The sequence below is a fragment of the Pseudophryne corroboree genome, chromosome 8 (assembly GCF_028390025.1).
Source record: "Pseudophryne corroboree isolate aPseCor3 chromosome 8, aPseCor3.hap2, whole genome shotgun sequence".
In the NCBI taxonomy this organism is placed as follows: Eukaryota; Metazoa; Chordata; class Amphibia; order Anura; family Myobatrachidae; genus Pseudophryne; species Pseudophryne corroboree.
This window is the reverse complement of record NC_086451.1, coordinates 197,608,729-197,636,700: the sequence shown is the minus strand read 5'-3', so window position 1 is coordinate 197,636,700 and position 27,972 is coordinate 197,608,729. Positions and strand designations below refer to the sequence as shown.

The 27,972-nt window shown below is 49.7% G+C and overlaps 1 protein-coding gene across 3 annotated transcripts in view; it reads right to left on the bottom strand.

Annotated features, from left to right (window-relative positions):
• LOC134948806 (serine/threonine-protein kinase Nek5-like) overlaps positions 1-26,020 on the bottom strand; it is a 129,271-nt gene extending 103,251 nt beyond the window's left edge. For 2 of the 3 annotated variants that reach the window (XM_063937044.1, XM_063937046.1), the window contains exons 1-2: positions 25,478-26,020; positions 5,848-6,990 (exon numbers count right to left, since the gene is read on the bottom strand). In XM_063937044.1, coding sequence (XP_063793114.1) covers positions 5,848-6,976 — 1,129 coding nt within the window. In that variant the 5' untranslated portion in view covers positions 6,977-6,990; positions 25,478-26,020. Of the gene's footprint in view, positions 1-5,847; positions 6,996-25,477 lie in introns of all 3 variants that reach the window. The other variant, XM_063937045.1, reaches the window with a different exon arrangement.
• Positions 26,021-27,972: the final 1,952 nt, after the last annotated feature.

Here is a 27,972-nt window from a genome sequence, read left to right as displayed (position 1 = left end):
TACATAATTAGTGCAACTTACCCCCCTTCCCCCGCTCGCAGCAGCGTGCATCGCGGTACACCTGACTTCCCCGTCCGGCACCTCCGGTCTCTGCGTCACCACAGTCCAGGAAGTGACGTGCGTGGGCTGGCCGGTTGCCACGACGATGCGCCGCAAGCTGTAATACAATAAGATGTACACAAATGTACAACATCTAAATATTAGACACGTATAATGCATATTTTAAAAAAACATTGTGATAAATACCAAAACATGACATACATGGAAGCGCTGATACAAGCTCGAGTATGCCAATCACATAAAAAAGTAACAACCAAAGTGATAACAAACATACATTATACTCCTATAGTGCATGCACTGAATAATAGGAGCCTTCGACCTGTAATGTGAGTTTTACATGAAAATTAGTTTTACCTATCGTTTTAAATATTAAATATTGAATGTTAAATATTAAATGTTAACTATTAAATGGACTTGCACGCAATTGCTACTTATGCTATCCCCTATTCCATTCTCCCACATTTTACTGGGAGATCATAAGTAACCAGATCTGGATAAATGTCATACCCGTGTCACCTGTTAACCCTGATGGTCTATTGTTTTCTCAGACACAGTGGATGTTTGCTTGCCACCCTCAGAACACCCTTATAAAAAGTTGATGAGTCCTAAGGATTCATTAAGGCCCTTGGTGACATGCAATCTAATTTAAAAATCCATAACCCTATCGCCTCCTCTTAGAGAGGCTGGGACATGATCTATTGCCTTATATCTAAGGCTAGCTAGATTGTGTCGCTGAAGGGCAAAATGGCGAGCAACAGGCTGGTCACTCGTACCGGCTATTAATGCTGCCCGTATAGTGGACCTGTGTTGTGTCAGTCTCACTTTGAGCTGGCATTCGGTTTTTCCGACATAGTACAGCCCACAAGGGCATACTATGACGTAAATAACGAACCTTGTGGTGCATGTAAGTGGCCACCTGATTTTAAACCGCTTACCAGTTTGTGGATGCGGTATGGTGTCACCGATGAGCATATAAGAGCAAGTTGTACATCCTAGGCATTTAAAACACCCATTTTTTCTACTTAGAAAATTACTCTGTGCCCTGGGTTGACAAAAAACAGTTACATCGGTCTTTACCAACATGTCTTTGATATTTCTGCTATGGGAGTAACAAGGCATTAGCCTATGATTTTGAAAACATTTCAATTCCGGATCTGAAGTGACCATTTGCCAAAGGCCCTTCGCCTGTCTTGCGGTCACCGGACTACTGGTATTATATTCGTTGACCCAAGGTGTCACGGCTCTGGTGGTATCTTTGTGTTTCTTCCTTAATTTGTGTGCTACATTAGCTTTATCTTTCTCACATGCCTTGTGCAATTCCGCTTTAACATACCCTCTATCACAAAAGTTATTGATCATTTCTCCTAGTTGTAAATCTCTCATGACCACAGGATTGGCGGCAGTGGCACGTTTGATCACTGGCAACAAGTTATATGAGGGTTATATGAGGGTCCTGACATTGGCTTCTTCATGGAATTATTGGCATTTACTTTGGAGCATAATTTCTTTCTGTTTAACGGGTGTTTCTTTATACAACTGACCGGCTGCTCGATGGGCTCACCGGTAGCCCCATCTTTCGCCAATTGTTACATGTGGGAGGTTGAGAGGTGTCTGTTTTTTGAAAATATTGAAACGTCAGGGGCCATGTCCTTATACTACAGGTACATCGATGATCTCTTAATTATTTGGAATAAAGATCTAGCGTTGCTGATTGAGATCATTGATAAACAAAATCAGTCCAGTAGCCCCATTAAACTCACCCTCACGGCCAGCAAAAGTGAGGTTTGTTACCTTGATGTGCTTATCCAACTAAAGGGTGGCAAGATAATCACCTCGTTATACAAAAAACCTACTGACAGGAACACAATCCTTCATGCAGACAGTTTCCATCCAAAGTCTATTATACGCAGCCTGCCATATTCACAGTTCATTAGGGTCTGTAGAAATAATTCTGATGTGGTCATGAGAGATTTACAACTAGGAGAAATGATCAATAACTTTTGTGATAGAGGGTATGTTAAAGCGGAATTGCACAAGGCATGTGAGAAAGCTAAAGCTAATGTAGCACACAAATTAAGGAAGAAACACAAAGATACCACCAGAGCCGTGACACCTTGGGTCAACGAATATAATACCAGTAGTCCGGTGACCGCAAGACAGGCGAAGGGCCTTTGGCAAATGGTCACTTCAGATCCGGAATTGAAATGTTTTCAAAATCATAGGCTAATGCCTTGTTACTCCCGTAGCAGAAATATCAAAGACATGTTGGTAAAGACCGATGTAACTGGTTTTTGTCAACCCAGGGCACAGAGTAATTTTCTAAGTAGAAAAAATGGGTGTTTTAAATGCCTAGGATGTACAACTTGCTCTTATATGCTCATCGGTGACACCATACCGCATCCACAAACTGGTAAGCGGTTTAAAATCAGGTGGCCACTTACATGCACCACAAGGTTCGTTATTTACGTCATAGTATGCCCTTGTGGGCTGTACTATGTCGGAAAAACCGAATGCCAGCTCAAAGTGAGACTGACACAACACAGGTCCACTATACGGGCAGCATTAATAGCCGGTACGAGTGACCAGCCTGTTGCTCGCCATTTTGCCCTTCAGCGACACAATCTAGCTAGCCTTAGATATAAGGCAATAGATCATGTCCCAGCCTCTCTAAGAGGAGGCGATAGGGTTATGGATTTTTAAATTAGATTGCATGTCACCAAGGGCCTTAATGAATCCTTAGGACTCATCAACTTTTTATAAGGGTGTTCTGAGGGTGGCAAGCAAACATCCACTGTGTCTGAGAAAACAATAGACCATCAGGGTTAACAGGTGACACGGGTATGACATTTATCCAGATCTGGTTACTTATGATCTCCCAGTAAAATGTGGGAGAATGGAATAGGGGATAGCATAAGTAGCAATTGCGTGCAAGTCCATTTAATAGTTAACATTTAATATTTAACATTCAATATTTAATATTTAAAACGATAGGTAAAACTAATTTTCATGTAAAACTCACATTACAGGTCGAAGGCTCCTATTATTCAGTGCATGCACTATAGGAGTATAATGTATGTTTGTTATCACTTTGGTTGTTACTTTTTTATGTGATTGGCATACTCGAGCTTGTATCAGCGCTTCCATGTATGTCATGTTTTGGTATTTATCACAATGTTTTTTTAAAATATGCATTATACGTGTCTAATATTTAGATGTTGTACATTTGTGTACATCTTATTGTATTACAGCTTGCGGCGCGTCGTCGTGGCAACCGGCCGGCCCACGCACGTCACTTCCTGGACTGTGGTGACGCAGAGACCGGAGGTGCCGGACGGGGAAGTCAGGTGTACCGCGATGCACGCTGCTGCGAGCGGGGGAAGGGGGGTAAGTTGCACTAATTATGTATTGTATATATACCTGTTTGATGCACTATGTCATTGTCTGAGGAAGGGGATACGTTTACACGATTAAAAACAGCATCCCTGCTCGGATGCCTGCTTCACCATTCTACTAAGTCTCTGAGTGCCGCCTCAATTCGTTTTGCATATATATATATATATATATATATATATATATACTAGGGTCAATAACATGGTATCCTTATCTAGGGTTTCAATCTCCGCTGATAAGGTATCTGTCCAGGCTGCTACAGCGCTATAAACCCATGCCGACACAATCGCCGGTCTGAGTAGTGTACCAGAATGTGTGTAAATGGACTTCAAAGAACTTTTACTGCATGCTATCTGCAGGATCCCTGAGGATAGCTGTTAAGTCAGCGCTACCTTTTGGGTAAACGTGACAACGCTTTGTCCACCCTAGGGGAAGATTCCCATCGTATCCTGGCCCTAGTAGGGAAAGGATACTCCCTGAGAATTCTTTGTGGGAATCTGCAGTCTCTTGTCTGGAGATTCCCGCTCTTTTTCTTCATGAGAGGAGGAAAATTTACCTCAGCTTTCTTCCCCTTAAACATGTGTACCCTTGTGTCAGGGACAGATGAGTCATCAGTGATATGCAAAACATCTTTTATTACAATAATCATATATTGAATACTTTTCTGCCAGTTTTGGCTGTAACTTTGCATTATCGTAGTCGACACTGGAGTCAGACTCCGTGTCGATATCAGTGTCTATTATTTTGGATAGTGAGCGTTGTGAGACTCTGAAGGTCTCTGCGACATAGGGACAGACATGTGTAAATTCACTGTCTGTTCTCTAATCTTTTGTGCAATAAATTTACCTTAGCACTTAATTTCACATATCCAATCAGGTGTCGGCGGAGACACCACTCACACACACATTTGCTCCATCTCCTCCTTAGGAGAGCCTTTTACCTCAGACATGTCGACACACACGTAACGACACACCACACACTCAGGGAATGCTCATCTGAAGACAATTCCCCCACAAGGTCCTTTGGAGAGACAGAGAGAGAGTATGCCAGCACACACCCCAGCGCTATATAACCCAGGAAAAAACACAGCAATTTAATGTTTACCCAGTAGCGCTGTTATTATCTGCGCCGAATTATGTGCCCCCTTCTTTAAAACCCTCTCTTCTACCGTGGTATAAGCAGGGGAGAGTCCGGGGAGCTTCCTCTCAGCGGTGCTGTGGAGAAAAACATGGCGCTGGTGAGTGCTGAGGGAGAAGCCCCGCCCCCTCGAAGGCGGGCTTCTGTCCCGCTAAAAGTGTAAAATTGTCGGGGGCTCCTGCATATATACAGTGTCCAGCTGTATATATGCTCCTTTTGCCAAATAGGAGGTTTATATTGCTGCCCAGGGCACCCCCCCCCCCCCTGCGTCCTGCACCCTTACAGTGACCGGAGTATGTGAGGTGTATGGGAGCAATGGCGCACAGCTGCAGTGCTGTGCGTTACCTCAGTGAAGATCATGAAATCTTCTGCCGCCTCTGAAGTCTTCTTTTCTTCTCATACTCACCCGGCTTCTATCTTCCGGCTCTGCGAGGGGGACGGCGGCGCGGCTCTGGGACGGACGGCTAGGGTGAGATCCTGCGTACCAAACCCTCTGGAGCTAATGGTGTCCAGTAGCCTAAGAAGCAGGACCTTGACACTCACAGTAGTAGGGCTGCTTCTCTCCCCTCAGTCCCTCAATGCAGGGAGTCTGTTGCCAGCAGAGCTCCCTGAAAATAAAAAACCTAACAAAATACTTTCTCTCAGCAAACTCAGGAGAGCTCACTGAAAAGCACCCAGCTCCTCTGGGCACTGTATCAGACTGAGGTCTGGAGGAGGGGCATAGAGGGAGGGGCCAGTGCACACCCAGGTCTAAAGACTTTCTTAAAGTGCCCATGTCTCCTGCGGAGCCCGTCTATCCCTATGGTCCTTACGGAGTCCCCAGCAGGATGCTGGAGAAAATTAATTAGAGAAAATTAATTAATTTTATAAGGGGGCAACAGTTACTTAATTAGTTTATATGTGAGCATCCAAGTTTTAATCTTATTGTAGAGGCACACAAGTTTTATTAAAAGGGGCACATGGTTTTTTTCTAGTTCCCCTGGTCCATACAGCCTAGGGCATACCAGGGAGAGCTAACAAGATTGCTGTGATTGCAGTTGTCTTGCCTATCACAACCACTTCTATTATTTGTCTGTTTTTTCTGGCATATTTGGCTGTGACTTTTTAACACTTTTCTTATTACATTATTATTATTGTATTCCTAACACTGAAAACAGTCAGAAGAATGCCCTGTGTTTTGAAATCACAGTTTTCTGTAGATTTTCCAGCTATTTTTCCTTTAATCCATCTAGTTATTTAAAACTACTTTGAATGGCTTACCAACTTCCTCTGGGATATCATCATTTGGACATAGGCAAGTTTCTCCCTCTAGGTCCTCTTCAACAGAAGAAAGACTGTCTTTGTCAAAGTCCTCAGAGTAGTCAGATCTGTCCCCAGTACTCAATAGTTCGTCATGATCCCACAATTCACAAGAACTGACATCTGCTTTGTATGAGCTTGGTGGAGCAGATTTAGACCTGAAGTCCACTTTAGACATTTCATGACAGGCCAGTGATGTTTTGCTCCGATTTTCTGATGAATGCATCTCTCTATTTTCATTCTTATCCAAATGTTGCTTATACAACTTAAATTCATGTTTCTGTATAAATTTTTTCAAATGTCCCTGAACGACACCCGAGCTTAGGATGCTGTTTGCACTAGGTCTAGATTCCGGACACTTATCTAGAATAGTTCTCACCAACAAATGTAGATCTGTGGAGTAGCAATCAGGCAGTGGAAGATATTCCCCTTTAACTATTTTGTAGAAGAGGCTTATTAAGTTTGTTGCATCAAATGCTGGCTTGAAGGCACACATCTCATAAAGTAAGCACCCAAGTGCCCAAATGTCCGATTTGGAGCTATATGGAATGTCTTGACACAGTTCTGGACTGAGGTAATATGGTGTCCCAACACATGTACTTGCCATGTCCATAGTACTGTTCAATACCTTGGAGATGCCGAAATCCCCAAGTCGAATCATGCCTTTTTTGGTTAGAAAGACATTAGAAGTCTTAATATCTCTGTGAAGAATTTTCATGGAATGAATATGTTGGATGGCCATAGTCAACTGAATAAACCAGTCCATGATGACGTCTTCTGAGAAGAAAACACCTTTCCTCTGTTTGATGTGATCATCAAGTGTCCCTCCATCACAATAGTCTTGGACAATAAAAACATGGACATCCTCAGGGTCACAGAAGTACTCATGGCATATTACAACATTGGGGTGTATAATCTTACTCAATATAGTTGCTTCCTGAAGTATAGACTCCTTAGTTCTCATTCGTTTGGATGCATCTACCTTGATTTTTTTCACAGCATACATTTTCTTGGTCTCTTTATTCCTCATTAGATATACTTCAGCAGTAGCACCTCTCCCAATTATTAATATCTTCTCATACTTATTCATGTTGTATCCAGAACCTGCACTAAACAGAAAATATTGAACAATCCTGTGTTGGACTAGAGTATTAGTGACCTACCAGAAAATCTTATGCTTCAGTTTACTGTTTGTTTGAAATTAACATGTTGCATATTTGTAACAAGCACATTCTATAATCTATATACACAATAATACATACTTATGAGATCATTTTGAAATGTTTAGTGTGCTCTGTATGTGTAAAGTAAAGTCATATTCCCAGTGTGGTACCAAACGTCGACATGGTCTGAATGTCGACATTCAGAATGTCAACGTGTGAAATGTTGAGACTGACATAACGTTGACAGTTGGGATGTCGACAGTGCAGTTTTCCAATAGACTTATCAACTAACCCTAAATGCAGCCTGACCCTAAAATCACCTGTGGACATTCTGTTGGCATGCCAGGCCCTGGGTACATCGGCTGCACCAATTTATTTATTTATTTTCCAAAATGTGCATCTTATTCCCACAAATAAACAACTGGGGGAAACAAAACTACTTTGCTAGGTTGCACCAGGGACGTGCAGTCAGGGGAGGCACTGCCTCCCCTGTCATTAATGATTAAAATAATACAATGAAAAAATACATAAGGCACATACAGTATTCTGTGTCATATGTATCCGCTTTATATTATTATAATCATTGTAGTCCATGTAATAAGTTTGGGAGGCACTGATAGCTAGAGGCTCCCGTAGCCAGTGGGAACGGGGACAAAGCGGGGGCGGGGGCATGCGCTGGGCTGTAAAAGCCCATTACAAAAAATAAGATTTTACTTACCGGTAAATCTATTTCTCGTAGTCCGTAGTGGATGCTGGGGACTCCGTAAGGACCATGGGGATAGACGGGCTCCGCAGGAGACATGGGCACTTTAAGAAAGAATTTAGGTTCTGGTGTGCACTGGCTCCTCCCTCTATGCCCCTCCTCCAGACCTCAGTTAGAGAAACTGTGCCCAGAAGAGCTGACAGTACAAGGAAAGGATTTTGGTAATCCAGGGCAAGATTCATACCAGCCACACCAATCACACCGTATAACATGTGATAACAACCAGTTAACAGTATGACAAATAACAGAGCATCAGGTCCAACCCTGATGCAACCATAACTTAACCCTTATTGAAGCAATAACTATATACAAGTATTGCAGAAGAAGTCCGCACTTGGGATGGGCGCCCAGCATCCACAACGGACTACGAGAAATAGATTTACCGGTAAGTAAAATCTTATTTTCTCTAACGTCCTAGTGGATGCTGGGGACTCCGTAAGGACCATGGGGATTATACCAAAGCTCCCAAACGGGCGGGAGAGTGCGGATGACTCTGCAGCACCGATTGAGCAAACACAAGGTCCTCCTCAGCCAGGGTATCAAACTTGTAGAACTTTGCAAAAGTGTTTGAACCTGACCAAGTAGCCGCCCGGCAAAGCTGTAATGCCGAGACCCCTCGGGCAGCCGCCCAAGAAGAGCCCACCTTCCTAGTGGAATGGGCCTTAACTGATTTTGGCAGCGGCAATCCAGCCGCAGAATGAGCCTGCTGAATCGTGTTACAGATCCAGCGAGCAATAGTTTGCTTTGAAGCAGGAGCACCAAGCTTGTTGGAAGCATACAGGATAAACAAAGACTCTGTTTTCCTGACCCTAGCTGTTCTGGCTACATAAACCTTCAAAGCCCTGACCACATCAAGTAACTCGGAATCCTCCAAGTCAGTAGTAGCCGCAGGCACCACAATAGGTTGGTTTATATGAAAGGATGAAACCACTTTCGGCAGAAATTGTGGACGGGTCCGCAATTCTGCTCTATCCGCATGGAAAACCAGATAGGGGCTTTTATGTGACAAAGCCGCCAACTCTGACACACGCCTAGCTGAAGCCAAGGCTAATAGCATGACCACCTTCCACGTGAGATATTTCAACTCCACCGTTTTGAGTGGTTCAAACCAGTGGGATTTCAGGAAACTCAACACCACGTTAAGATCCCAAGGTGCAGCACTCCCTTTACAAACGTCTGAACTACAGGTAGAGAAGCCAACTCTTTTTGAAAGAAAATGGATAGGGCCGAAATCTGGACCTTAATGGAACCCAATTTTAGGCCCAAATTCACTCCGGACTGTAGGAAGTGAAGGAAACGACCCAGCTGGAATTCCTCCGTAGGAGCATTCCTGGCCTCACACCAAGCCACATATTTTCGCCATATACGGTGATAATGTTGAGCTGTCACGTCCTTCCTAGCCTTTATCAGCGTAGGAATGACCTCATCCGGAATGCCTTTCTCTGCTAGGATCCGGCGTTCAACCGCCATGCCGTCAAACGCAGCCGCGGTAAGTCTTGGAACAGACAGGGCCCCTGTTGCAACAAGTCCTGTCTTAGAGGAAGAGGCCACGGGTCCTCTGTGAGCATTTCTTGCAGATCTGGATACCAAGTCCTTCGTGGCCAATCTGGAACAATGAGTATTGTTTTCACTCCTCTTTGTCTTATTATCCTCAGCACCTTGGGTATGAGAGGAAGAGGAGGAAATGCATAGACCGACTGGAACACCCACGGTGTCACCAGGGCATCTACGGCTATCGCCTGAGGGTCTCTTGACCTGGCGCAACACCGCTGTAGCTTTTTGTTGAGGCGGGATGCCATCATGTCCACCTGTGGCAGTTCCCACCGACTTGTAATCTGTGCGAAGACTTCCTGATGAAGTCCCCACTCTCCCGGGTGGAGGTCGTGTCTGCTGAGGAAGTCTGCTTCCCAGTTGTCCACTCCCGGGATGAACACTGCTGACAGTGCGCTTGCGTGATTCTCCGCCCAGCGAAGAATCTTGGTGGCTTCCGCCATCGCTACTCTGCTCCTTGTGCCGCCTTGGCGGTTTACATGAGCCACTGCGGTGTTGTCTGACTGAATCAGAACCGGTTGGTCGCGAAGCAGGGTCTCCGCTTGACGTAGGGCGTTGTATATCGCCCTTAGTTCCAGGATGTTGATGTGAAGGCAAGTCTCTTGACTTGACCACAGACCGTGGAAATTTCTTCCCTGTGTGACTGCACCCCAACCTCGGAGGCTTGCGTCCGTTGTCACCAGGACCCAGTCCTGAATGCCGAATCTGCGGCCCTCGAGAAGGTGAGCGCTCTGTAGCCACCACACAAGAGATACCCTGGCCCTGGGGGATAGGGTGATTAACCGATGCATCTGAAGATGTGATCCGGACCACTTGTCCAGTAAGTCCCATTGAAAAGTCCTCGCATGGAACCTGCCGAAGGGAATGGCCTCGTATGATGCCACCATTTTTCCCAGGACACGAGTGCAGTGATGCACTGACACCTGTTTTGGTTTTAATAGGTTCCTGACCAGTGTCATGAGTTCCTGAGCTTTCTCCATGGGGAGATAAACCCTTTTTTGGCCTGTGTCTAGAATCATGCCCCGGAAAGGCAGACGAGTCGTAGGAACCAACTGCGACTTTGGAATATTTAGAATCCAGCCGTGTTGCCGTAACACTTCCAGAGAAAGTGCTACGCTGATCAGCAACTGCTCTCTCGATCTCGCTTTTATGAGGAGATCGTCCAAGTATGGGATAATTGTGACTCCTTGCTTTCGCAGGAGTACCATCATTTCCGCCATTACCTTGGTAAATATTCTCGGTGCCGTGGAGAGACCAAACGGCAACGTCTGAAATTGGTAATGACAATCCTGTACCACAAATCTGAGGTACGCCTGATGAGGTGGATAAATGGGGACATGAAGTTATGCATCCTTTATGTCCAGAGACACCATAAAATCCCCCCCTTCCAGGCTTGCGATGACCGCTCTCAGCGATTCCATCTTGAACTTGAACCTTTTCAGGTATATGTTCAGGAATTTTAAATTGAATATATGGGTCTGACCGAACCGTCCGGTTTCGGGACTACAAACATGGTCGAATAATAACCCCTTCCTTGTTGAAGAAGGGGAACCTTGACCACCACCTGTTGAAGATACAATTTGTGAATTGCAGTTAACACTATTTCCCTCTCGTGGGAGGAAGCTGGCAGGGCCGATTTGAGGTATCGGTGAGGGGGCATCTCCTCGAATTCCAGCTTGTATCCCTGAGACACAATCTCTATTGCCCAGGGATCCAACTGGGAGTGAACCCACTTGTGGCTGAGATTTCGAAGACGCGCCCCCACCGGGCCTAGCTCCGCTTGTGGAGCCCCAGCGTCATGCGGTGGATTTTGTAGAGGCCAGGGAGGACTTCTGTTCCTGGGAACTAGCTGTGTTGTGCAGCTTCTTTCCTCTGCCCCTGCCTCTGGCAAGAAAGGACGCACCTCGGACTTTCTTGTTTTTCTGTGATCGAAAGGACTGCATTTGATAATACGGTGCTCTCTTAGGCTGTGAGGAAACATATGGCAAAAAATTTGACTTTCCAGCAGTAGCTGTGGAGACCAGGTCCGAGAGACTCTCCCCAAACAATTCCTCATCCTTGTAAGGTAAAACCTCCATATGCCTTTTTGAGTCGGCATCACCTGTCCATTGCCGAGTCCACAGGACCCTTCTGGCAGAAATTGACATAGCATTTATTCTAGAACCCAGTAGACTAATGTCTCTTTGAGCATCTCTCATATATAGGACAGCGTCTTTAATATGCCCCAAGGTCAACAATATAGTATCCTTGTCTAAGGTATCAATTTCCTCAGACACGGTATCCGTCCATGCTGCTACAGCACTACACACCCAGGCAGACGCGATCGCCGGTCTCAGTAAGGTACCTGAATGTGTATAAATGGACTTCAGGGTAACCTCCTGCTTGTGATCCGCAGCATCTTTGAGGGTAGCCGTATCCTGTGACGGCAGGGCTACTTTCTTGGATAAGCGTGTTAAAGCTTCGTCCACCTTAGGGGAGGATTCCCAGCGTAACCTGTCCGTTGGCGGGAAAGTATACGCCATAAGAATCCTTTTGGAAATCTGCTGTTTTTTATCTGGAGATTCCCAAGCCTTTTCACATAACTCATTTAGCTCGTGTGAGGGGGGAAAGGTTACCTCCGGCTTCTTTTCCCCATACATATGTACCCTCTTGTCAAGGACTGGGATTTCCTCTGTGATGTGCAACACATCCTTAATAGCTATAATCATATAACGGATGGATTTAGCCAATTTTGGCTGTAACTTTGCATCATCGTAAGCGACACTGGAGTCAGAATCCATGTCGGTATCTGTGTCAACAATTTGGGATAGTGGGCGCTTCTGTGACCCTGACGGCCTCTGCGACATAGGATCAGGCACGGGTTGGGACCCTGACTGTCCTGAGGCTTCAGCTTTTTCTAACCTTTTATGCAAGGAATTAACATTATCATTTAAAACCTTCCACATATCCATCCAATCAGGTGTCGGTGCCGTCGGCGGAGACACCACATTCACTTGCTCCCGCTCTTATTCCACATAGCCTCCCTCATCAGACATGTCGACACAAGCGTACCGACACACCACACACACACAGGGAATGCCCTTTTTGAAGACAGTTCCCCCACAAGGCCCTTAGGAGAGACAGAGAGAGAGTATGCCAGCACACACCCCAGCGCTATAAACCCAGGAATAACACAGTAGCTTAATGTTAACCCAGTAGCTGCTGTTTATATATTAATTTTAGCGCCTAATTATGTGCCCCCCCCCCCTCTCTTTTTACCCTCTTCTACCGTGTATCTGCAGGGGAGAGCCTGGGGAGCTTCCTCTCAGCGGAGCTGTGGAGAAAAAATGGCGCTGGTGAGTGCTGAGGAAGAAGCTCCGCCCCCTCGGCGGCGGGCTTCTGTCCCGTTTAAATATGCAATTTTTGGCGGGGGCTCATACATATATACAGTGCCCAGCTGTATATATGTTTAACTTTTGCCAAAAGAGGTCCCAAATGCTGCCCAGGGCGCCCCCCCTGCGCCCTGCACCCTTACAGTGACCGGAGTATGTGAGGTGTGTGGGAGCAATGGCGCACAGCTGCAGTGCTGTGCATTACCTCAGTGAAAAACGGAGTCTTCTGCCGCCTGTGAAGTCTTCTTTGCTTATCATACTCACCCGGCTTCTGTCTTCCGGCTCTGCGAGGGGGACGGCGGCGCGGTTCTGGGATCGGACGGCGAGGGTGAGCTCCCTGAAAATAAAAAACCTAACAGAATACTTTCTCTCAGCAAACTCAGGAGAGCTCACTGAAAAGCACCCAGCTCGTCTGGGCACAGTATCAAAGTGGAGGAGGGGCATAGAGGGAGGAGCCAGTGCACACCAGAACCTAAATTCTTTCTTAAAGTGCCCATGTCTCCTGCGGAGCCCGTCTATCCCCATGGTCCTTACGGAGTCCCCAGCATCCACTATGACATTAGAGAAAGAGTGGAAAGCGGCACTTATACAAGTGCCTCGCTGGCAAGGAAAGCACGCCCCTGCTAGTGAGGCACCAGTGATTGGACAGCGGATCCAGTGCTGGACCTGCTGGTCCAATCACATAGAAGCGGCCGGGAGAAGCGGCGGCGGGACCCGTCAGGTACTGCTCCAGCTGCAGCAGCGCCGGGATGCCCAGGATGCGGTGCTGACTTCATTAAGAGCGGCTCCCCGCTCCCTGCCTCCTTACTCGCGGTGCAGACTAGTGCAGCACTGTCCTTGCTGTTGCTGCCGCTGCGGCGCCTGTCACACACAGGCAGAGCCGGAAGACACAGTGCAGCAGCAGCGGTACATGGAGGAGGGGGGAGAGCGGAAGACAGTAGTGCACCAGCAGCGGTACAGAAAGGAGGGTGATGAGCGAAACGGCAGATCTGTCTACTGTGATCTGGGTACATGGAGAAGTGTGTGCCATGTCCCCCCCTCCCCCTACTAACTAAAGTGTGTGCCATGTCCCCCCCTCCCCCTACTAACTAAAGTGTGTGCCATGTCCCCCCTACTAACTAAAGTGTGTACCATGTCCTCCCCTCCCCCTACTAACTAAAGTGTGTGCCATGTCCCTCCCCTCCTAACTAAAGTGTGTGCTATGTCCCCCCTCCTAACTAAAGTGTGTGCCGTGTCCCCCCCTCCTAACTAAAGTGTGTGCCGTGTCCCCCCCTCCTTACTAAAGTGTGTGCCATGTCCCCCCCTCCCCCTCCTAGCTAGTGTGCCATGTCCCCCCCTCCCCCTCCGAGCTAAAGTGTGTGTCGTATCCCCCCTCCCCCTCCTAGCTAAAGTGTGTGCCGTGTCCCCCCTCCCCCTCCTTGCTAAAGTGTGTGCCGTGTCCCCCCTCCCCCTCCTTGCTAAAGTGTGTGCCGTGTCCCCCCTCCCCTCCTAGCTAAAGTGTGTGCCGTGTCCCCCCTCCCCCTCCTTGCTAAAGTGTGTGCCATGTCCACCCTCTTCCTCCTATCTAAAGTGTGTGCCGTGTCCCCCCTCCCCCTCCTTGCTAAAGTGTGTGCCATGTCCCCCCTCCTAGCTAAAGTGTGTGTGATGTCCCCCCCTCCCCTTCCTAGCTGAAGTGTGTGTATGTCATGTACCCCCCTCCAAGCTGAAGTGTGTGTATGCCATGTCCCCCCTCCAAGCTGAAGTGTGTGTATGCCATGTCCCCCCCTCCTAGCTAAAGTTGAGTGTTGTGTCCCCCCTCCCCCTCCTAGCTAAAGTGTGTGCCGTGTCCCCCCTCCTTGCTAAAGTGTGTGCCATGTCCCCCCCTCCCCCTCCTAGCTAAAGTGTGTGCCGTGTCCCCCCTCCCCCTCCTTGCTAAAGTGTGTGCCATGTCCCCCCTCCCCCTCCTAGCTAAAATGTGTGCCGTGTCCCCCCTCCCCCTCCTTGCTAAAGTGTGTGCCATGTCCCCCCTCCTAGCTAAAGTGTGTGTCATGTCCCCCCTCCCCTTTCTAGCTGAAGTGTGTGTATGTCATGCCCCCCCCCTTCCAAGCTGAAGTGTGTGTATGCCATGTCCCCCCTCCAAGCTGAAGTGTGTGTATGCCATGCCCCCCCTCCAAGCTGAAGTGTGTGTACGCCATGTCTCCCCCCTAAACCTCCAAGTAAAAGTGTGTGTGTCTCCTCTTGTACCGTCCCAGGCCCCAATATGTGTCACTATGTCACTTTCAGGCCCCTGTGTGTATATCACCATGTCCCCCCAAGATGGTGACAGCTCGACGGCCATTTGAGTGGAGTGGTGGGACACAGGACTAATCTGGAAGGAGACGCCCAGGCACATAAAGATGGGATCCAGACCCAGCCCACAGTCAAGAGCTTTGCTGGTGGTGAGCGGAAACCACACTATCAGCTCCGAGTCCTGTCCCACACAATCACTAATAGAGACCCACGTGTGACAGACTGCTGCCTCTTCCTGAAGAAGTGAGGAGGCACTGCACATATCTGGTAAGTGACGGTTGGGATTTAGAGCATTTGTTTATTCTAATCTACTTTTTAGGCCCCTGTCCTCACCCTCCCTGTAACTCCCTCTTCAGTACTACTGCCCTTACCCTCCCTGTAACTCGCCCCACATGATTCCTCTAACTCCCTGTCAGCGTCCCTACCCTCACCCTTCCTCTAACAACCAGTCAGCGTCCATGCACTCACTCTCCCTATAACACCCCATGAGTGCCATGCCCGCAGCCTCCCTGTAACTCCCTTTCAGCATCCCTACCCTCACTTGCCCTCACCATCCCCGTCAGCTTTCCAGCCCTCACCCTCCCTATATCTACCCCCTCAGCATCCCTGCCCTCACCCTCCCTGTATCTACTCCCACAGCATCCCTGCCCTCACCCTCCCTCTATCTACTCCCTCAGCATCCCTGCCCTCACCCTCCCTGTATCTACCCCTCAGCATCCCTGCCCTCACCCTCCCTGTATCTACCCCTCAGCATCCCTGCCCTCACCCTCCCTGTATCTACTCCCTCAGCATCCCTGCCCTCACCCTCCCTGTATCTACCCCTCAGCATCCCTGCCCTCACCCTCCCTGTATCTACCCCTCATCATCCCTGCCCTCATCCTCCCTGTATCTACCCCTCAGCATCCCTGCCCTCACCCTCCATGTATCTACTCCCTCAGCATCCCTGCCCTCACCCTCCCTGTATCTACTCCCTCAGCATCCCTGCCCTCACCCTCCCTGTATCTACCCCTCAGCATCCCTGCCCTCACCCTCCCTGTATCTACCCCTCAGCATCCCTGCCCTCACCCTCCCTGTATCTACTCCCTCAGCATCCCTGCCCTCACCCTCCCTGTATCTACCCCTCAGCATCCCTGCCCTCACCCTCCCTGTATCTACCCCTCAGCATCCCTGCCCTCACCCTCCCTGTATCTACTCCCTCAGCATCCCTGCCCTCACCCTCCCTGTATCTACCCCTCAGCATCCCTGCCCTCACCCTCCCTGTATCTACCCCTCATCATCCCTGCCCTCATCCTCCCTGTATCTACCCCTCAGCATCCCTGCCCTCACCCTCCATGTATCTACTCCCTCAGCATCCCTGCCCTCACCCTCCCCGTCAGCATTCCTGCCCTCACCCTCCCTGTATCTACTCCCTCAGCATCCCTGCCCTCATCCTCCCTGTATCTATTCCTCAGCATCCCTGCCCTCATCCTCCCTGTATCTACCCCTCAGCACCCCTGCCCTCACCCTCCCTGTATCTACCCCTCAGCATCCCTGCCCTCACCCTCCCTGTATCTACCCCTCATCATCCCTGCCCTCATCCTCCCTGTATTTACCCCTCAGCATCCCTCCCCTCACCCTCCCTGTATCTACTCCCACAGCATCCCTGCCCTCACCCTCCCTGTATCTACTCCCTCAGCTTCCCTGCCCTCACCCTCCCTGTATCTACCCCTCAGCATCCCTGCCCTCACCCTCCCTGTATCTACCCCTCATCATCCCTGCCCTCACCCTCCCTGTATCTACCCCTCAGCATCCCTGCCCTCACCCTCCCTGTATCTACTCCCACAGCATCCCTGCCCTCACCCTCCCTGTATCTACTCCCTCAGCATCCCTGCCCTCACCCTCCCTGTATCTACTCCCTCAGCATCCCTGCCCTCACCCTCCCCGTCAGCATTCCTGCCCTCACCCTCCCTGTATCTACTCCCTCAGCATCCCTGCCCTCACCCTCCCCGTCAGCATCCCTGCCCTCACCCTCCCTGTATCTACTCCTCAGCATCCCTGCCCTCACCCTCCCTGTATCTACTCCCTCAGCATCCCTGCCCTCACCCTCCCTGTATCTACTCCCTCACCCTCCCTGTCCTCACCCTCCCTGTATCTACTCCCTCAGCATCCCTGCCCTCACCCTCCCTGTATCTACCCCTCAGCATCCCTGCCCTCACCCTCCCTGTATCTACTCCCTCAGCATCCCTGCCCTCACCCTCCCTGTATCTACTCCCTCAGCATCCCTGCCCTCACCCTCCCTGTATCTACCCCTCACCCTCCCTGCCCTCACCCTCCCTGTATCTACCCCTCATCATCCCTGCCCTCACCCTCCCTGTATCTACCCCTCAGCATCCCTGCCCTCACCCTCCCTGTATCTACTCCCTCAGCATCCCTGCCCTCACCCTCCCCGTCAGCATTCCTGCCCTCACCCTCCCTGTATCTACTCCCTCAGCATCCCTGCCCTCATCCTCCCTGTATCTACCCCTCAGCATCCCTGCCCTCATCCTCCCTGTATCTACCCCTCAGCATCCCTGCCCTCACCCTCCCTGTATCTACCCCTCATCATCCCTGCCCTCATCCTCCCTGTATCTACCCCTCAGCATCCCTGCCCTCACCCTCCCTGTATCTACTCCCACAGCATCCCTGCCCTCACCCTCCCTGTATCTACTCCCTCAGCATCCCTGCCCTCACCCTCCCTGTATCTACCCCTCAGCATCCCTGCCCTCACCCTCCCTGTATCTACCCCTCATCATCCCTGCCCTCACCCTCCCTGTATCTACCCCTCAGCATCCCTGCCCTCACCCTCCCTGTATCTACTCCCTCAGCATCCCTGCCCTCACCCTCCCTGTATCTACTCCCTCAGCATCCCTGCCCTCACCCTCCCTGTATCTACTCCCTCAGCATCCCTGCCCTCACCCTCCCTGTATCTAACCCTCAGTGTCCCTGCCCTCACCCTCCCTGTATCTACTCCCTCAGCATCCCTGCCCTCACCCTCCCTGTATCTACCCCTCAGTGTCCCTGCCCTCATCCTCCCTGTATCTACCCCTCAGCATCCCTGCCCTCACCCTCCCTGTATCTACCCCTCAGCATCCCTGCCCTCACACTCCCTGTATCTACTCCCTCAGCATCCCTGCCCTCACCCTCCCCGTCAGCATTCCTGCCCTCACCCTCCCTGTATCTACCCCTCAGCATCCCTGCCCTCACCCTCCCTGTATCTACCCCTCAGCATCTCTGCCCTCACCCTCCCTGTAACTACTCCCTCAGCATCCCTGCCCTCACCCTCCCCGTCAGCATTCCTGCCCTCACCCTCCCTGTATCTACTCCCTCAGCATCCCTGCCCTCACCCTCCCCGTCAGCATTCCTGCCCTCACCCTCCCTGTATCTACCCCTCAGCATTCCTGCCCTCACCCTCCCTGTATCTACCCCTCAGCTTCCCTGCCCTCACCCTCCCTGTATCTACTCCCTCAGCATCCCTGCCCTCACCCTCCCTGTATCTACCCCTCATCATCCCTGCCCTCACCCTCCCTGTATCTACTCCCTCAGCATCCCTGCCCTCACCCTCCCCGTCAGCATTCCTGCCCTCACCCTCCCTGTATCTACCCCTCAGCATCCCTGCCCTCACCCTCCCTGTATCTCCCCCTCAGTGTCCCTGCCCTCACCCTCCCTGTGACTCTCAAAGTAGTGGGAGTAAGAAAGGGAAAGAGGGGAGGGAAATAGATGGGGAAAAAGAGTGCTGAGAGAGAGAGAGGAGTAAAAGAGAGAAAAAAAATATCCTCAGGCAGTGCTGGGGATAATAGCTTAAAAAAATAAACATAAACCCAGGCAATGCTGGACATAAGTATAAGGGACACTACTATGTTGTGTAATATGAATCATAGGGACTACATTCAGTGTTATATGAATAAGATTGCGCTACAGGGTGGCATAATTTGATTGGAGGTACTGTTCTCAGGTGCTATTGTGGCCACACCCCTTCCTTGTGAGACCACACCCCTCTATTGTGATGCACGCTGTTCCTTTATGAGTTAAGGGAGGGAGGGCGCAATTTTATAGTTTGCAGGAGGGCGCCGAACACCCTTGCACCGGTCCTGAGCGGCGCCTACACTCTGGCCTGCACACACATCTCAAGTGAGAGAGGGGGCAGATGGATATATATATGTGCCTCCCCATCCAAAGACCTCACCGCACGTCACTGGGTTGCACTGATCCATTTGATGTGCAACATTAGTACATCTGTGCTCAGACGAGTCATAAGTGGAAATGTATCAAAGCTTATCACCTTGCACTTATCACTGCTTTATCACTTCTCCAGGCTTAATACATATATGCCTTCTCCAGGCTTAATACATCTGCTCCACAGCCTGTAACATGGCAGTTAGAAGCGAACTGGCTTGTAATTTATCAGTCTATACTTTATCACTCTCCAAACTTTGATACATCTCCCACAGAATCTGTATATGAAGTGCTATGATGCAGCGGACACATCTTTTCCTCAGTGTTCACATTAGGCTGTTTAGCGGGGCACCGAACTCTGGCAGATTTTTAAATGCCAAAATGCGCCCACTAAAGCAGCCTGCCCTGCGCAGTCCCCACGCCTGCAAGCCACAGTATCCAGTGGGTGGGAAAACTTCTGGTTACTTATCACTGTTGCGTGAATAGATGCCGTGCGCAACCCAGCATGACCGCAAGTGCTGGGCATGCCCCCTACAGTGACGAATATTTAGCAAAACCACACACCCTCAGTCGACCACGCCCCTTTTTGGAAGAACGCACAGGGATACCCTCTGAACACCGCAGCACACTGCGCTGCCCCCAGTCTGGCGTGAACACTATCTCACACCAATTTCCATTGTGTTTTATCTTTGACTTTATATGGGTTTAAAACTAATTCCTGTGTGGTTAAAGTGGGAGCCCAGCAACTGTGGCACACTTTGAGTAGTGTTTCACTGTGCCTGCGATGAGAATAGAGGGTGCAAAATGTAAAGATAAAGACAGTACACTACACATCTCAGAGCATCGCAATCACGCTGGGTGTCTCATGCTGTTTAGCATATTGAGGCAAGGTCTATGTGGACACATCTGTGTCCATTAACAGAACCTGATCAAATCTGGCAGATATCTATTTACGGATTCAGTATGATTTACCGGCAGCTGGGATGCCAGCTGTCAATATACAGACAGTGGCATCCCAGCCGCCAGTATGCAAACAGTCCTCTTGCGGGCTTGATGCGCTCGCCACGCTGCGGGCTCGGCGGCTCGCCACAGGATCAACTCCAATGGGTGTCGTGGGAATAGTCCTGTAGCACTGGTATACCGGCTGGCGGCATTGCCGGCTGGCGGGATTCTGGCGTTGGTATCCGGACCACTGGGATCTCCTCCCAGACCTGGACTAAAGCATCCGCCAACTCCAGGACAGTCTGTGGTGCAGTCTGTTGGTGGATGGAGCGAGACATGATGTCCCAGATGTGCTCAATTGAATTCAGGTCTGTGGAACGGGCGGGCCAGTCCATAGCATCAATGCCTTCATCTTGCTGGAACTGCTGACACACTCCAGCCACATGAGGTCTAGAATTGTCTTGCATTAGGAGGAACCCAGGGCCAACCGCACTAGCATATGGTCTCACAAGGGGTCTGAGGATCTCATCTCGGTACCTAATGGCAGTCAGGCAACCTCTGGCGAGCACATGGAGGGCTGTGCGGCCCCCCAAAGAAATGCCACCCCACACCATTACTGACCCACTGCCAAACCGGTCATGCTGGAGGATGTTGCAGGCAGCAGAACGTTCTCCTTGGTGTCTCCAGACTCTGTCACGTCTGTCACATGTGCTCAGTGAGAACCTGCTTTCATCTGTGAAGAGCACAGGGCGCCAGTGGCGAATTTGCCAATCTTGGTGTTCTCTGGTAAATGCCAAACGTTCTGCACGGTGTTGGGCTATAAGCACATCCCCCACCTGTGGACGTCGGGCCCCCATACCACCCTCATGGAGTCTGTTTCTGATCGTTTGAGTAGACACATGCACATTTGTGGCTTGCTGGAGGTCATTTTGCAGGGCTCTGGCAGTGCTCCTCCTGTTCCTCCTTGCACAAAGGCGGAGGTAGTGGTCCTGCTGTTGGGTTGTTGCCCTCCTACAGCCTCCTCCACGTCTCCTGATGTACTGGCCTGTCTCCTGGTAGCGCCTCCATGCTCTGGACACTACGCTGAGAGAAACAGCAAACCTTCTTGCCACAGCTCGCATTGATGTGCCATCCTGGATGAACTGCACTACCTGAGCCACTTGTGTGGGTTGTAGACTCCGTCTCATGCTACCACTAGAGTGAAAGCATCGCCAGCTTTCAAAAGTGACCAAAACATCAGCCAGAAAGCATAGGAGCTGAGAAGTGGTCTGTGGTCACCACCTGCAGAACAACTCCTTTATTGGGGGTGTCTTGCTAATTGCCTATAATTTCCACCTGTTGTCTATTCCATTTGCACAACAGCATGTGAAATTGTTTGTCAATCAGTGTTGCTTCCTAAGTGGACAGTTTGATTTCACAGAAGTGTGATTGACTTGGAGTTACATTGTGTTGTTTAAGTGTTCCCTTTATTTTTTTGAGCAGTATATATATATATATATATATATATATATATATATATATATATATATATATATAACCCGCAATTAGATTGCGGAGGCATTGGATCTAAGGTCGATCCCTGGTATCGCAGACAGGTGGTCAGCGGATTTTTTTTTCCCGGAGCGGCTGTGTGTGATGTAGCCACCCTGAAAACAGTCGCTGTCCACCCCTGTTTTCACGGCGCCGCCCCAGCAGCACCGCCCGCGCCTGTCAATCACATTGCGGCCAATGTGCGTAAGGTCGCGTCCAGGTCTGAATCTGGCCCAAATTCTCTACTGGCCACGTCCTGTGGTCCAGTGCTCTGCTTGATAGTGGGCAGAGGACTTGAGCTTTGAGACAATGGGCTCAACTGCAAGACAGCCAGAGAGTGGAATAACGTTTTGCAATATTGTGGCGGTCACAGGATACAAGCAGATGCAGGCATTTTGGAAGAAGGAAAGATGTTTATTTGCTCCAATAAAATGTCTTTAAACAGAGCTGAAGGTGCTAGGAATATCACAGCATACAGATGTTCTTAGTGCTGCCTTTCCAGCTTCAACGAAGCCTTCCTGGCATTGCCGCCTAGCCAGAATAAGGGGGGATGCAGGTTATACTGTACCGAGGGCCCCCCTCTGTACTTTATCTCTCTCTACTTTATCACTCTCCAGGGCTTAGTACATATGCCATATTTACTGCATCATCTAAGCAAAGCGATAAAATAAAATAATTACCACTTGATGGACTTGCTGTACAGTACCGAAGAGAAGCTTTATTAATTATCCCCTGACCTTTTTCTCTTGCAACTATGGACACTAATGAACAATTATATCTTGCCCCTTGGTTATTAAAACATAATTATAAGATAAAGCAAATATGGGCACCATGTTCCTGGAGACTTACCCGTAGTGCCAGAGTCTACTGCTTAATGAGAGGAGAGACGAGGTGACCCCCTCCTCTCTTAAACTGCACCTGCTTTAAGTCATTCCTTTCACCAATTGGAAAAGATTCAGGTGATTTTGCAATATGGTTTTTTTTAGCTGAATTACTATTTTACTCACTATATCTGTAACCCTTTAGTAGATGTCTCCTTTGCTTGGTAAAATCCAAAAAGTATTTCAATATAACTTGGCCACTAGGCAGCGGGCGCAGTGTTTTAGTGTAGTCCAGTGATTCTCAAACTGTGTGCTGTGGCACCCTGGGGTGCCTTGGAACTCCTGCAGGGGTGCCTGGGATTGGTGGTCCAGGACCAATTCAAATTATTTATGGTCAATGTAATGGGCAAAACCAGCACTAGTGGCTGCCAATTCTAAAATATGTGGACAAACAGAAGCAAATCTTGTCCCTCATCACACAAATGAACCTAAAGGGGGGGTACACACTGAGAGACCCGTTCTTAAAATCTAAGCAATCTGACTAGATTGCTTAGATTTTAAGCATGGATCTCTCGTGTGGGATCCGGTCTGAAGATCGACAGTGTCTAGGTCGACAATGTTTAGGTCGACCACTATAGGTCGACAGTCACTAGGTCGACATGGATGGAAGGTCGACAGGGTTTCTAGGTCGACATGTGCTAGGTCGACAGGTCTAAAGGTTGACATGAGTTTTTCACATTTTTTTTCTTTTTTTAAATTGTTTCATACTTAACGATCCACGTGGACTACGATTGGAACGGTAAAGTGTGCCGAGCGAAGCGGTAGCGGAGCGAAGGCACCATGCCCGAAGCATGGCGAGCGAAGCGAGCCATGCGAGGGGACGCGGTGCACTAATTTGGGATCCCGGTCACTCTACGAAGAAAACGACACCAAAAAAAAAAAATCCTCATGTCGACCTTTAGACCTGTCGACCTAGCACATGTCGACCTAGAAACCCTGTTGACCTTCCATCCATGTCGACCTAGTGACTGTCGACCTATAGTGGTCGACCTAAACATTGTCGACCTAGACACTGTCGATTTGATGAACCACACCCCTCTCGTGTATATGCTCCCCAGCGAGAGCGATGCGTGGCCCCACGCGTCGCTATCTCCCGTGCTAGATTGGCCTGCACAATCTAGCACATCGCCAGATGATTGCAATCACCTTTCTTATCAATTAAATAGTTCAACACAGGTGACTACAATCATATATTAAGAGGGAAGTCCATGTAAAGAGCATTTTTTCACTCCTGGAATGGGTCATGTTGGGAGGTATATACACAATCTTATACACAGCCCCCGTCTAAAGTGCCCCGCGCACCTCCAAGGCTTAATCTGGCCCTGCATTTCTTGGTCCCTGCTGGCTGAAGGAGTTACGCACATGCGCAGGCTGGGCGTCACGCATGTGCATGACTCAGCAGCCCAGCGCTTTCAGCAGGTAAGTGGAGGACACCACTGAGGGGGTAGGCAGTGCAGGGCCTTGCCGGAGGGGTAAGTAATACTGAATACCAGCAGAATTTTTGTTAGTATCACAGTGATACTAAACAAAATATGGCGCTGGCGTTATTCTTCGTTGATAAATGGGAAGTTTTTTTATGGTCTGTATCGGCCAAAAAGGGCTTTGTAACGATTTTTTATTCACTAAATCTCCATAGAAAGTTTAGGAAAGGGGGCGTGACCACGCCCCCTTTACCCGTGGCCATGCCACTTTTCCTTGTTTGTACCTAATTTGTTTTTGAGGGTACAAAGGCCCTCATTCTGACCTGATCGCACGCTGCAACTTTTTGCTGCCCGTGCGATCAGGTAGACGCCACCTATGGGGGAGTGCATTTTTGCACAGCAAGGCTGCGATCGATTGTGCAGATGAGGAATAGGTCTGGACTTACCTGCTGCGATCACTTCAGCGTCTCAGGTCCCGGAATTGACATCATACATCCGCCCACCAAACTCCTCGTCACGCCTGCGTTTGGATCCCCCCCCCCCCCCGAAAACGGTCAGTTGACCCCCCGGAACACCCTCCTACTGTCAATCACGGTGCGATCGTTTTCTTCTTTAATTCCGTCGCTGACCGGTGTTCCCCGTCGCTGGGCAGCGACGCGCTTGCGCATTGCGCCCGCGCATTCCAGACCCGTTTACACGGCTGCGAAAAAAAGCAGCGTGTGAACGGGTCAGAATGACCCCCAATGTTGGAGGATATGCTTAAAGTCATTTAGGCTTTGAGCTTGTTATAATGACATTGGGGGTCATTCCGAATTGATCACACGTAGCAACTTTTAGCTGCTCATGCGATCAACCTGACGCCGCTTATGGGGGAATGTATTTTAGCACAGCAGGGCTGCGATCGCATGTGCAGCCCTGCTATGCTAAAAAAAGTTTCAAGCAAAACAAGACCAGCCCTGCAGCTACTATCCAGTGCGACGGATCCAGCGATGAAGGTCCCGGCTGTGATGTCAGACATCTGCCCTCCAAACGCCTGGACATGCCTGCGTTCGACTTATCACGCCCGGAAAACGGTGAGTAGACACCCCGATCTTTCTTCCCGCTGTCAATCTTCTTGTGATCATGCCTGCGATAGCTTTCATCGGTCCTGGCGTCGTTGCCCGGTGACGGCAGTCGCTGGGCATCGAAGCGCATGCGCAATGCGAGCGCCGCACAGCCGCAGTTCCGACCCATTCGCACCGCAGCGAAGAACCACTGCATGCGAACGGGCCGGAATGACCCCCATTGTGGGGAGCTGCCTCAGCCTCAGGTACTGAGCATCCTCAGAGCCCCTGACAGACAGTGGTAGAAAGTTACTGCAAGTGTCCAGCACCTGAATCCTCGCAGATAACACCCATCCGGGGTCTCAGCCCTCTGGTCTACGGTTGCTCAGTCCCTGCACAGCAGTGATGTATGAGCGCTGTCCCGGGGAATGCTATCACTATACACCGATATTATTACGTGCACCCACCTGTGCCCGGAGCCGCTGCTGATGCTTCGGAACCGCTCGTGTCTTGCCCCCGCTGGTCACATAACAATGGCCGGGCCTCCTACTGCTGTCGCTGTGTAGCTGGGCCCGGATCAAGTTACACCTCCAGACGGCCTCTGTTATGAGCTTGTCGGCTGTTTCCCATCGCCGTGGAAACCGAGTCATGTAACGAGCTAAAGCGGGTGCAGTGCAGCCATATTCCAGCACCCTGCACGGACACTGTGCGTACTATTTGTCGGTGTGCAGTGTTTACCTCCTGATTATCGTTGCACTTTCTGTCTTTTTTTAATACAGCTGAATGCTCCTAATGTTGACAAGTGAATCCGTCCACTATGTGCCGAGTATCTACTGATGACGTCCTATACCCCAATAGGATGTTTTTCTATGATGTAAAACTACGGTGTTCTGTTGAAGCTATTTCCTCTCTGTAGTAATAACTATTTCTCTAACGTCCTAGTGGATGCTGGGAACTCCGTAAGGACCATGGGGAATAACGGGCTCCGAAGGAGGCTGGGCACTCTAGAAAGATTTATGACTACCTGGTGTGCACTGGCTCCTCCCACTATGACCCTCCTCCAAGCCTCAGTTAGATCTTGTGCCCGGCCGAGGTTGGATGCACACTAGGGGCTCTCCTGAGCCCTTAGAAAGAAAGTATAGATTTAGGTTTTTTATTTTCAGTGAGACCTGCTGGCAACAGGCTCACTGCAGCGAGGGACTAAGGGGAGAAGAAGCGAACTCGCCTGCTTGCAGCCGGATTGGGCTTCTTAGGCTACTGGACACCATTAGCTCCAGAGGGATCGACCGCAAGCCCAGTCCTTGGTGTTCGGTCCCGGAGCCGCGCCGCCGTCCCCCTTACAGAGCCAGAAGCAAGAAGAGGTCCGGAAAAACGGCGGCAGAAGACATCAGTCTTCACCAAGGTAGCGCACAGCACTGCAGCTGTGCGCCATTGCTCCTCATGCACACCACACACTCCGGTCACTGAGGGTGCAGGGCGCTGGGGGGGGGGGCGCCCTGAGCAGCAATATAAACACCTTGGCTGGCAAAAATACATCACATATAACCCCCAGGGCTATATGGATGTATATTAACCCCTGCCAGATTCCATAAAAATGCGGGAGAAAAGGCCGCGAAAAAGGGGCGGAGCCTATCTCCTCAGCACACTGGCGCCATTTTTCCCTCACAGCTCCGTTGGAGGGAAGCTCCCTGGCTCTCCCCTGCAGTCTACACTACAGAACAGGGTTAAAACAGAGAGGGGGGGGCACAAAATTTAGGCGCAGTATAAATTATATAAAAGCAGCTATAGGGGACATAACTCAGTTAGTCCCTGCATTATATAGCGCTCTGGTGTGTGCTGGCATACTCTCACTCTGTCCCCCCAAAGGGCTTTTGTGGGTCCTGTCCTCATTGGAGCATTCCTTGTGTGTGTGCGGTGTGTCGGTACGGCTGTGTCGACAGGTTTGATGAGGAGACTTATGTGGAGGCGGAGCAGATGCCGATAAATAAGATGTCGCCCCTGTGGGCCGACACCAGAGTGGATGGATAGGTGGAAGGTATTAACCGACAGTGTCAACTCCTTACATAAAAGGCTGGATGACGTAACAGCTATGGGACAGCCGGCTTCTCAGCCCGCGCCTGACCAGACGTCTCAAAGGCCATCAACGCTCCCTCAGATGGCAGACACAGATGTCGACACGGAGTCTGACTCCAGTGTCGACGAGGTTGAGACATATACACAATCCACTAGGAACATCCGTTACATGATCCCGGCAATATAAAATGTGTTACACATTTCTGACATTAACCCAAGTACCACTAAAAACAAAGGGTTTTATGTGTGGGGAGAAAAAGCAGGCAGTGTTTTGTTCCCCCATCAAATGAGTGAATGAAGTGTGAAAAAGCGTGGGTTTCCCCGATAAGAAACTGGTAATTTCTAACAAGTTACTGATGGCGTACCCTTTCCCGCCAGGGGATAAGTTACGCTGGGAGATAGCCCCTAGGGTGGATAAGGCGCTCACACGTTTGTCAAGGTGGCACTGCCGTCTTAGGATACGGCCACTTTGAAGGTACCTGCTGATAAATAGCAGGAGGCTATCCTGAAGTCTGTAATTACACACTCAGGTACTAGACTGAGACCTGCAGACTGCTGCAGCGTGGTCTGTACCCCTTTCAAACAGGGATACTATTTTGCGAACATAAGACGTCGTCTTATATATGAGGGATGCACAGAGGAATATTTTGCCGGCTGGCATCCTGAATTATTGCAATGTCCATTCTGTCAGGAGGGTATTGGAGACCCGACACTGGACAGGTGATGCTGACTTTAAAAGGCACATAGAGCCTTATAAGGGTGAGGAATTGGTTGGGGATGGTCTCTGGGACCTCGTATCCACAGCAACAGCTGGGATGAAAATATTTTACCTCAGGTTTCCTCACAGCATAAGAAACGCACTGTATTATCAGGTACAGTCCTTTCGGCT